General features: G+C 39.9%; 1 protein-coding gene across 8 annotated transcripts in view; it reads left to right on the plus strand.

The window, feature by feature from the left end:
- The window catches only part of LTBP1 (latent transforming growth factor beta binding protein 1), a 399,796-nt gene that overhangs the window by 322,007 nt on the left and 65,523 nt on the right, over positions 1 to 12,266 (plus strand). For all 8 annotated transcript variants that reach the window (XM_077772762.1, XM_077772764.1, XM_077772765.1 and 5 more), the window contains one exon: positions 4,472 to 4,597. In XM_077772762.1, coding sequence (XP_077628888.1) covers positions 4,472 to 4,597 — 126 coding nt within the window. The remainder of the gene's footprint in view (positions 1 to 4,471; positions 4,598 to 12,266) is intronic.

Consider the following 12,266-nt stretch of genomic DNA (forward strand, 5'->3'; position numbering starts at 1 on the left):
CTGCTACTGGACATGAATGATTTTTTTGTTGTGGATTGTCATCAATTGTGCCTCCCTTCACGTGCCCCAGATGTATACTACTTGATAGGGAAGATGGTCTGTACTCTCTCATATGTGGTACTGAAATATTCCCTATGTCCGTTCCATTACCCACACCCGGCTGTGTGTCCCTGAAATACAAAAGACATGAGCCCTGGCCTCAAGATCTTTTAAAATTAATTTACTTACTGATCCCAAGATTTAACTGTATACTGTGATAGCCTGTATTTATTTGCCATCTTGAATGTAGTAAGGTGAATTTAAAGTTTTCAGTATTTCCAGTGCAGAAACTAAATGTGCTTGGATTTAAGGCAATAGAGAAGAAATATTTCAATTATAAATTATGTGTGAATATTTCCATTTTGGAACTTTTACATCTTGAAATGAATCTTGGCTTATATAAAAATGCCAAGAAATGCCCCCTAAAAAAAGAACAACTGTATCCTGTTTTTATTATAGACATTTGGGTTTAAAAGCAATACTTTCTTTTCTGATTCCTCTTTCTTTTCTAATTCCTCTCCACCACAATATTTTGACCTAATAGAGGCAAACCCAGCCTTGTATAAATGGACAATGATTTCATTTTGCAGATTTCAGACACTTCTAGAGCCAAATCATAAGGAAGTAATTTAGTCATCTGATTTATTAATTGCACTACTGTCTTCTCTCAGTACATTAAATTTGTTTGTGATTTGATATCAACTCAAACCCAAACATGTTTGATCAACTCTAAATCATTATTAAATTCACTTCATGCTCTATCGCATTGGTGATTCTTGTTTTCCAGAATAAATTACTGTGTCTGCTTGAAAAACTTAAATCCAAACAAATGAAAAATATTCCTGAAGCAGGTTTTGGTACCATTTAAAGAATATTACCTATGAGTCTGCTCCATCACCCACCTTCTCTCCCTGGAGGCAGCCTTGTGATCTTTCACTCTGCCTGAAGTCACTAGTCTACTTCTGTCTGGTCTCATGGCCAGGTCACATTCTGTACATTGGCGTAGATTTCAGAGTTTGTTTTAATGCTGAAAATGTAATTGATGCCAGTGCTAATAACCATAGGACATACTTGAATGGCCATGTGTGATAGATGTAAGCTTTAAACTTTTACCTAACAATCTGAAGATAGTTCCACATTCAGTAAGGCATTTTCACTTGGAAGTGTAATAGTCTCTTCCCCCAGCGAAATTAATGCTGAGATACAGACAGCATGGAAAGTCCATGTTAATAGTCTGTGTAGGAATGTGACAGCCTACATTTGAGATTCAGAACACACTTCAGTTTCGCGTTTTGACTTACACATGCCAAATTGTGAATTTCTGTGGAATCTCGGACCCATGAAAGAAACCCAACTTAAATATAGTCTGGCTTTCAGCTGAGTTACTAGCAGCATAGTTTAGAAATGCCTCAATAAGTACAACCCAAATTGAATGCATATGTTTCTCTAGTTCCAGATACTCGTGTTGTTCTTTCTTAGCGGTTTCCTGGAAAAAAGTCTGGGAATTCGCCTTCAGTTCCTGTCATCAAACTTTTTAGACAATTATTTGTTAATCAGTGACTTCTCTTGAAGCAAGAACTTGATGCACATTATTCTCTGTGCAAAGTTGCAAGCTGGCAGCTTTTAAAGGGCCAACATTGAGACATAGGATAAAATAATAAGAAGGTCTTGGATAAGTTATTGGGTTTCACCAGATGGATATGGACCTTGGGCTTGATCCCCAGGCCAGTGGAACTTTATTGAACCTAGTTGCCCAGATAGAAGTAACTCAGGGCAGCAGGTTGGGACGAAAGAATGCAACTAAAAGCCCAGAGAAGGTCAGAGTTAAAAAGAGATGACCCATCGAAGATATTACCAGTAGTTAGAAACCAATCATAGAAGGTATCAGAGATTTTATAAAAGAAGTGAAGAATTTCAGAGTGAAGTCACATTGAGAAATAGTCAAATAGAAAATGATTTATTGCTCTTCCTTGAAATATTTTTAAATTAGTGACAATGACAAAAGTGGGGTAGTATTGTTAAGAAAATATGAGTAATTTGTGCTTGGTTTCTCACTTTGATTCGGCGGTGGGTAGGCCAGCTAGTCCAAATTATATGGCAGGAGGAATGGTGAGAAGGTAGGAATTAATACAGAGAGATGACTAAATCAGTGATACTGCCAGCATTTCTGTCACACAATGAGATGAACAGGATAAAAGGAAGAGCACCCAGGGATCCTGGATGCAGAGATAGGGATGACTTTATGGAGGAGAACTGTAGGGTTGATGGTTCAGCACATTCTAGAAGTCACTGGGAAGAGCTCATAATCCATACCTTCTCCATGTGCCTATTAAGCTTAACAATTATTCATGGTGGCTCCTGCCCCCTATTACACTGTGAGCTTCAAAATGGCAAGTACTCCAGCCTGTTCAGCCTTCTCATAGAAAGCATTCAGTAAACGAGGGGCGTCTGTGTGACTCAGTCAGTTAAGCGTCCGACTTCAGCTCAGGTCATGATCTCACAGTTTGTGAGTTCGAGCCCCACATCAGGCTCTGTACCGACACCTCGGAAACTGGAGCCTGCTTTGGATTCTGTGTCTTCATCTCTCTGACCCTCCCCACTCGTGCACGCTCTCTTGCTCTTTCTCGCTCTATCTCTTTCTCTCTCAAAAATAAATAAACATTAAATTTTTTTTAAAAAGCATTCAGTGTTTTTAACTGAATTAAAGATGGACTTCTAGAAAGATGTATCAAGGGTCTCTTTACTAAGAGATAACGGAGGATTTTGGAGACTTAAGCAAGGTAGGAAAATGGCCTTACTAGGGTTCCTGACTGCATGGTGCCAAGAACTTGTGATAGTTTTCATGGCCCCCGAAAACTAAGAGTTCCTTAACCCATCATGGTTTAATCAGGGGAGAATGAATATCCCTGAAACTTTGTGGTGGGTAAACATTCTTAATACACTATGAATATGCTGTACGAGGAGTTAGGGACTCCATTCAAATATTACACTGATTCAAGGAGCAGTCACTGTAATAAGAGACACAGCTGAGTAACAGTGACTAAAATACAGTGCAGATAGGTAGTTGCATGTGTCAGTACCAGTGTGAATAGGGGAACCATTCGGCAGGATTCCATATGTTGTCAATGTGAACACTACTATCCAAAATAATCAGGACTAGTTTGATGAACATTTCACTTTCATGTACTATCAGTGTTGAGGAGTGCATCATGACCCTGGCCATGGGGAACGTCATTATTCTTCATTAAGGACAAGCAGAGTGTAAGATAGCCAACTCAAGTTTACACCATTATTTGTTCACGAGTCTTAATACTCATAGCTAGCGGGGCACCTTGGTGACTCATTTGTTTAAGTGTCCGACTCTTGATTTTGGCTGAGGTCATCATCTCATAGTTTGTAAGATCAAGCCCCACATCAGGAATTCTCTCACTCTCTGTCCCTCCTCTGCTCATGCTTGCTCTCTCTTTCTCTCTCTCTCAAAATAAATAATATAAAAAAGTAATGATAGCTACCACTTTTTGACCCTTAGCTATGTTAGGCACTGCACTAGGCACTTGATCCTCATTCCCTAATTGCATCATCACAAAGCTGTGCAAGTAGTAAACACTTTCCTAGTCTGAAAGGCCTTATTTTTCTTGTACTTTATCTCTTTTATCCATTTTCAACCAAATATAGCTTGGAATCTTATTCATATATTCAGCAGATATATGTAAAGTACCACTTGGAGCCAAACACCATCAATAACCATCCCGTCTTTGCCTTTAAGTTCACACTGGGGGCACTGGGGTGGTTCACTCAGTTAAGCATCCGACTTTCGCTTGGGTCATGATCAAGTCCTCTGCTGTCAGCATGGAGCCCACTTGGGATCCTCTGTCTCCATTTCTGTCCCTCTCTTGCTCGCAAGTGTGCACTCTCTCATTCTCTCTCAAAAATAAATAAAAACTTTAATAATACTAAAAAAAAGTTCACATCGTAGGAGAGGATGGGATGGAGGTAACATAATGCTGTGGGGCTACAAAAGATGTGTGTGCATAGAAACAGAGGAGGGCAAGGGGAACACAGCATGCTCACTGATGAAGACTGTTTCTCAGAGAAGTTTTTTGTTAGAGTGTTCCTAAGCCTACAATAGGTCTTAAAATTAAAAAAAGGTGGGGGGAGGTGCCTTCAGGTTGAACCAATGAAAGTGAAAATGCTCTGTTTGTAGATTAAAAATGGTTGAACATTGGCTTCTTCATATGATTGAACCTAAATAGTTTCTCTCTCAGAACAGTCCAACTTGTGGTCTGGTATATATATACAGACAGGATAGTTGTGCCACAAAATAAGTGTCTGACCATTCTGTGATGGATGTACTTACTGTATATCTGCTATCATATGAAAGCAAAGGAAAAAATTTTCTTTTTCACCTATTTGGAACTCTTTTTGATTTTAGATATTAATGAATGTGAACAGCCTGGACTCTGTGATCCTCATGGAGAGTGTCTGAACACAGATGGTTCTTTTCACTGTGTCTGCGAACAGGGTTTCTCGATTTCTGCAGATGGCCGTACATGTGAAGGTAAGATAAACCGTAAGTGGTCATGTAATTAAATCATGATAACACAGAGAGGCAGGCAAAGACTCTAAGACACTAAGCGATACTCCTAATTGAAGGCCTTGAAGTATGTTTGCATACAGGTGACTCCTGCCTGCAGTCACAGCTCAAGAATTGCTGGGATTCGCAAGTACAGTGACCAAAGGTCATGCTGGTGAAAATACAGATGATTCCACTACTAGTACTGAATTAATTAGTCGAAATGTGCAGGACAGGATGATTTTAGGTACACGTGGGAGATGTGGAGGAAACATCAGCAATCCCCTGATGGAACTCCAGACTCAGCCAGTTTTGAGTAGGGGTCATATAGATCATCCTCATCGTTGTAAACATGTCTCGTGTGATTTTTCTCTGTTAGCACTGATAGCAGAGATTTTCCAGGAATTTCTCTAACATCCTTAGCTCTAGTGCATATTTATTATCTCCTTAAAAGTGAATTATGGTGTACGACATTAAGATGACAATGTTGGCTCCCTATTTGCCACCTCTGTGTCTTTCCAGAAATCCAGTGCTGTTCTTGTTCATAAGATGTGTGTTCTTCATGATTTATTGTAGTTTGACAAATTGAGGAATAATTCACCTGAACGTTTTTCAAAGTAAACCGAGGAGATTCCCATAATCATAAGTTCAGTCTGTCTCTTTGAGCTTCTAGGTTATCAAAACCCAGCTAAAGTTTTAAAGAAGTAAATTGTGAAGGTTCTGTTCTGGGTCTATGATGGTACCCAGATTCTTTGTTTTAAAAACAAAAAACAAAAACAGCACAAGAGGAAGTACCTACCCTCCTTGCTAGTACCACAGCAGAATCATGCCGAGGAATAGCAACCAGGTTCATCTGAAACTAATTATTATATTGGGAAGCATAAACCGATCTTATAAAAAGCAGGAGATTGTTGAAATTGCTCTCCTGCTGAGTAGACAAAACACTGATGCCAGATTTGGCTTCAAGTGAAAGAGAGATAGTGTGGGGTGCGGTTTAAGCAAGCAGATTTTGAGGGGTTTGGAAGTCATCAAAAGTTGGGAAGTGGAGAAAAACATCATTAAAGGTGGCCATGTGAGGTTTGCAAGGGAATCCATGTTGCAGTGATTTGAGTTTTACATTGATTTTATATTCAGACCTTAGGACTAGAGTTCTTAAGAAATACACCGCATGAACACATAACTGTTCTACAGAGACCACGGCGTTCCCTGGCAGAGGGTCCAGGGTCCTGGCTCATCTGAGTCACTGATGACACCCGATGCACGTTTTCCTGCATTCCAGAAAGGTGCACGCTGGATGCTTCAGATACTACATGGATTGTAAGGGCTTCCTTCAGTGAACAGTGGTCCATGTTATAACTGCTGATGGTCGTGCCCTACAAAAACTACATTCAGAGAACAACACAGGTCTCTTCCCATGCTCACTAGTGAAAGTTACTGTTCCAGAAGAATATACCAGTGCAAATACATTCACATCCCCTTTGTCTTTTGTACTTGGTGATTTTCCTTTAATTCTGTGTCTTTTTAAATACTGATTTCTGCAACTCAAGAGTTATATAATCACTCTAATGTGCTTGCAGTTCTAATTTTGTTAGGCATTTACTTGGCAAAGACTTGAATTTTAAAATGTGTTTTTAGAGAGCCTCTGGTACTTTGTAAATTACTATACTTGAGTATACTTTCTTTGACCCTTGGTCCATATTTTTTACTCCAGAAGCTAGACAATTTTGTATGTAATAAAATAGGTAGTTTAGAATACAGTGCTGATATATGGCTATGTAGCTAGAAATCTCCCTAATTATTAGGCGTATTATTCTCTTTCTAGAATAAGCTTTGCAAACCTCTCATTTTTTATGGGCTTACTCCACTACATTAAACTAGTCCAGATTTTCCTTTGTTGGACTTCGCCTGAATCTTGTGGCAGTGGCAGTCTGTCCTGATTCTACCCCTGGCTGTGGTGTAGAGTGAAGCCAGCCCATGTGATCAGGGGTTAGCTGTGGAACTGATGTATATAAGACTTGAGTGAACACTGAGAAGTGGCTGGCTCTCTTACTTCATGCCCATCCACCAACTCATTTCTGAGCTTCTGGTTTAAGCAGCTGAAGCCTTGGGGACAAAGGGCTGGCGTCCCCTGTTCTGAGCTGGGCTGACTGAATCCCGTGAGTTGAAGGAAGGAGGGCCCTTTGCCAATTTCCCTTGGCTTCGGGGAGTTGTTGGTGTCTGGTCACAGTTACTGAACCACAGTGAAGAAGCATACTCTGTCAGCATAAACTCTCTGAAGTCTCAAGTAGTCTGGCGGATTGGATAGAAATAAAAGCAGCATCACTGGATCTTTCCATTCCCTTCTGTGTATGGTGTTCTGGGAACATGCACCTGATAGAAGAAGGAGGAACACCTTGATTCTCCTACATGGTATGAAGAACAGCAGTGTTCTTTAAAATTCAATCGGAGTGGAGTGGGAAGTATGTGGTGAGTGAGCTGTTAATTCGTGTAGTCATCTGCTCAGCAGTTAGAGAGCCTGTCTTGTGCCAGGCACTGTTACTGTTCCCACTGTTACTGTTCTGAGGGCAAAACACATAGTTCTTGTCCACTTGGAGCCTAAGTTCCAGGGAGGGAATCTGGGGTACATAAGTAGATAGTACATACCAGAAAATTATGTTTTTGCCTTTAAGCAATATAACATAGTTAGACTTTGTGGATATAAATAAGTACAGGTTGCAACATGCTGTATATGCCATACAGGTCATTTTCTCCTATCCCACACATGGATATCAGAGAAATTTACACTTGCTCCTCTTCCCTTTGCTTTCTTCTTGGAACTGTGGTTCAACTCCTCCTGCTGCCATGTTTACCTCCTCTGGCCTGAGTGTTCATCTTGTGTAGGAAAGCAAAGGAAACTTTTTACCTCTTTCAGTGAGTTCTGTATCCCAGTTCATCCTATTCATGTGTTTTTAAAACATCACAATTCTTGGGGCGCCTGCGTGGCTCACTCGGTTAAGTATCCAACTTCGGCTATGGTCATGATCTCACAGTCTGTGGGTTCAAGCCCTGTATCGGGCTCTGTGCTGACAGCTCACAGCCTGGAGGCTGCTTCAGATTCTGTGCCTCCCTCACTCTCTGCCCCTCTCACTCTCTGCCCCTTCCTTGCTCACTCTCTGTCTCTCTCTCTCAAAATAAAGACATAAAAAAATTTTTTTTTTAAATCACAATTCTTTTGCTCTTTTAGTTTTTTCTTTTTGTTGTTGTTGTAGTGGTAGAGTTTTAACTCATGAAAAATATTTTCCATCCCATTTAGAAGCTGACCCAGGGTTTGGTTTCATCATTGTCAGCAGAATGTGTGTTAATAGACGAATTGGGAGCCTTGGGACAGTCAGATTCCTAAGTGTCACATACCTGTCCCCTGACCCCTGTGGAGAAGTGCCCCCTGGCCTCTTTGCATCACAGCATTCAGGGCTCTCTTTCCATGCTGCTCTTGGCCAGGAGCCACGGTGCTCTCCGTTGGGCATCCAGGTTGAATGAGAGTTTATACAACAGGTGGAGTTGGGGACATCAGATATGTCTAGACCTCACTGTGCTTTCCAGCCCGTTCACACCTTAGAATGGTCACACTGGTCTATCGGGGACCTTGAAGGAGCCCAGCAACACAGCACCAGTGGCTTGCAGAACCTGGTTATTTATGGCTAATTAGGCCTCAAACCATGACCAAAATCACTCCCTGTCTCTTAGAAGGCACCTCCATTCATTCATTCATTCATTCATTCATTCAGACAAATATTTAGTGTATACTGCATGCCAGGCACTGTTCTAGGTACTGGGGCTATGTCACTGAGCAACAACAAAAATTCCTGCTTTCTTGAAGGCAACTAATATGTAAACTACATAATAGGCTAGAAAGAGATAAACCCTGTGAGAAAAACAAGTAGAACAGGGTAAGAGAGATCTGAGGGCTGGAGCAAGGAATGGAAAGCTGGTACCATATTAACTAGGGTGTTCTGACTTGACCGTTTTTGCCTTTATAATGAAAGAAGTAATAAAATTTTGTGTCTGGGTAACAAATGAAACCGTATTAAATGCCTTTTTCACACTCCCCATCTACCTGCTAATAATAGCCTGTCAGTAAATAAAAAGGCATGGGATGGTCTGCCGAGGGCCTTTATTCTATTGCCAACATGGATTCTATTGTGTAAACTGGGGAGCAAAATCAACATATATCACCAAGAGCAAACTCTAATGTAAACTGTGGACTTGGATTGATAATGATGTGTCATTGTATGTTCATCAGTCATAACAAATGTTCAGGAGTGTTGACAGTTGGGGGAGCCTGGGTGAGAGGATAAGGGGTTGGGTGGGGAAAGGGGAATATGGGAACTTTCTGTGGAATTTTATTGTGAACCTAAAGCTGCTTTAGAAAATAACCGCTGATTTTGAAAGTCAATCATTGTTAGAATGACCTGTTTTTCATCAGAAAGGGAAAAAAACCCTTAATTCAAATTCTCTATGCTCCCATATTTTCCTCTCCTGGATAGTTATTTCTTTTCAAAATAAACCTCAGACAGAATTTGTGATAAGAAGTTTCTCTCCCACTTTCAAAATAATTCTAAACTGATTGAACATTCGAGAGCTCTAAGGATTGGGAGGGGACTTCTTAAAACATGGAGACTAAACTCTGAATCCCAGAGTATTCAAAGATACAGTCCCGTTGTTCAACAGCTCTAGAGATCCTACTCCCGTAACTGTTTAACGTATCTTCTACAAACCACTTCTTGCTAATTCACTCATTTGAAGGAAAACATAACCAGGGCAAGTGGTAGGGATGGCTTCTTGAATATTACTGAGACTGGTGATATCAGAAAAACTAAAAGAAAAACTGCCTTAGTTGGAAGAGCACATGACTCTTGATCTCATCATCATGAGTTTGAGTCTCATGTTGGGTGTAGAAATCACTAAAAAACATTTTTTTTAAAGTAAGAAAGAAAACCTGAAAGAAGTTAGGTTCAAACTTTTAGGCTAATTTTGTGTTCATTGGAACCAGAATATATGGCAAAGGCAACTTTTGCCAAATGAAAGAAAGAAAAAGTAATCAGGAGCAAGCATGATTTTGTTTGCAGACTTTTAGGTACGTTTTGTATGAACAGTATAGAAAGAAAGTATAAAACCACTGTTGACAGTATGCCATGCAATTGGTGGCTTTGTGGCATGAAGATAGAACTTCATATCTGTCACCACGAAGAAAATATTTTTTTTAAATGATTTAGCCAAGTAGGGCATTGAAGTGCCCTAACACAATAATATATTACATCTGGCTACTTGGCCCAAAGATTTTTAGGATTGTTTTTTTGTTTTTTTGTTTTTTAGTAGCTTTATCTAGTAAGAATACAACCTGAGTGTTTCTTTTCTAAAGAAAGGGAATTTAGGTTAACAATAAGATCCTTTTTCTCTCACATGTAGAAAGGAAAAGGATCATACGACATTCCAGGTGAAGAAGGGAAGTGGCTTCCTGTTGTAAAGGCTACTGTTCTTCACGCTCACTCCTCCTGTGAATGTACTTCTGCAGAAGTGAGTGAAAATGGATGTTTAAATCATTAGGGAGAGAGCTGAGGAAATTTTGCTGGAATAAGCTCCTTTTGGATCTGGAATACATATTTTCCATGCATTGCTTGATTGTCTTCCGTATATCAACATTTTTATAAAGAAATTCATAATAGTAGCAAAGAAATTCAAGAGCTCTTCCTAAGCCTTTTATCACTGCTGACCTTTGAAAACCCCAGAGCTATGGAAAATCATCTGTTCACAGACAGAGAGGTAAACAGTTTCCTTGCAGCCAAAAAAATGGACACGAAACTGCCAGAAAGTGAAGTCTGTAGATAGTAAGCTGCCCCTCAACACCTTTTCCTGCCACCCAGCTCATGTCCAGGGCATCAGGCTTCCTGCTTCTATTTCAGTGAGTCTTTTGATGTTGTCTGCAAACAGAGTTCTTCATAGGTCATGGAAGGTTGTTGTGAATAGTACTGCTAGACTTCAGGCTTGAATTGTAACACTTAATGTATTGATTCCAGAACCAGTTATTTGTTAAGTATCCAGCTGATGGATTGCTATGTGGTTGTTATAGTTGATTTCATGACTTTATTAAAACAATAGCAAAAATAATAATAGCTAGCATTTGCTGAGTTCTTCTTGTGAGCCAGGCACTATGCTAAGTGCATTATACCAATTTTCTCATTTTTTTCAATGTTTTTTAAAATTTATTTCTGAGAGAGAGAGAGAGATAGCGTGAGCAGGGGGTGGTCAGAGAGAGAGGGAGACACAGAACCAATTTTCTCATTTAATCTGCATGACAAACCCATGGGTAAGATTAGTATTAATCAGAATGTTTTTGGCTGCAATGAACACCTTAAAAGCAAAGGGATTTATCATACTAAGAAGTGTAGGAATGGTCACCTCCTCTCTATTAGAGGTCTTTATTCAAACGTACCTTTCTCAGGGAAACCTTTTCTGATCGCCCTTTCTCACATTCACCCCTAACACTTCCTGTTCCCCCTTTCCTTTTTATTAACCACCCATTTCTAGTTTCTCTTATTTATTTATTGTCAGACCCCAGTCTTAGGCTGTAAGGCTGATGAGACATCGCAATCTGTCTTGTTCACACCTGTATGGCATTGAGAATAATTAGTTAGGGCACAGTAAATGGCGACTAAATGAAAAAGCTGAAGAGGTAGTCTGTAACTCCCGCTGGAATATCAGGAAATAGATATAGTAGAATTACTCCAAACTGAGTGTATTGTGTATTTTTGTGAAGAATTTCCTATTTTTTTCAAGACTTAATTCTCTAAAGCACCCCCTGCATAATTACTGGGTACAACAGTGTTTAAAAAGTTAGGCTGTCGATTCTGAGAATGTGGGCTTGGACTCTTACTCTGTTTCCAAGCTGTGCGAACTTGAGTAAGTTACCAAAGCACGTGTGCTTCAGTTTCCTATGTGCATAGTGAGAATGATGATACTACCTGTACTACCTGCATGGAGTCACTGTAAGAATGAAGTATGTTGATGTGTGCCAGTAAGTATCAACCTAGAATGGAGCAAGGTCCCATAGAATGTGCTTTGTGAATGTGAATCATTTTTAGTATTTGAGCACTTTTTACACTGATGTCCTCGTTATGTTGCCATTTGTTTTTTTAATATGTGGACATCTAAAGAATTTAACATCTATTTGTTTTCCACTGATCAGCGCTCACAAAATATACACTACACAGAGTACCTCAGTGTTTTGTTTTTTTTTAATGTTTTATTTATTTCGAGGAGAGAGAGAGAGAGAGAGACAGCGTGAGCAGGGGAGGGTCAGAGAGAGAGGGAGTCACAGACTCTGAAACAGGTTCCAGGCTCTGAGCTGGCAGTCAGCACAGAGCCCGACACAGGGCTTGAACCCGTGAACCGTGAGATCATGACCTAAGCGAAAGTCGGACGCTTAACCGAGTAAGCCACCCAGGCGCCCCTCCTCAGTGTTTTTTATTTCAAATGTCTGATAGTTCTGAGTTGTCAGGCCTAGACATAAATAAGGTCTATGGTACATTTTATGTGCTTTTAAACCCCAGATTTATTTAATATTAATTCCAATATATAAATCATATAAAGCCTAGGGTAACTCATTTATACGTAGTTT

This window comes from Crocuta crocuta, unplaced genomic scaffold, assembly GCF_008692635.1.
Source record: "Crocuta crocuta isolate KB4526 unplaced genomic scaffold, BGI_CrCroc_1.0 scaffold363, whole genome shotgun sequence".
In the NCBI taxonomy this organism is placed as follows: domain Eukaryota; kingdom Metazoa; phylum Chordata; class Mammalia; order Carnivora; family Hyaenidae; genus Crocuta; species Crocuta crocuta.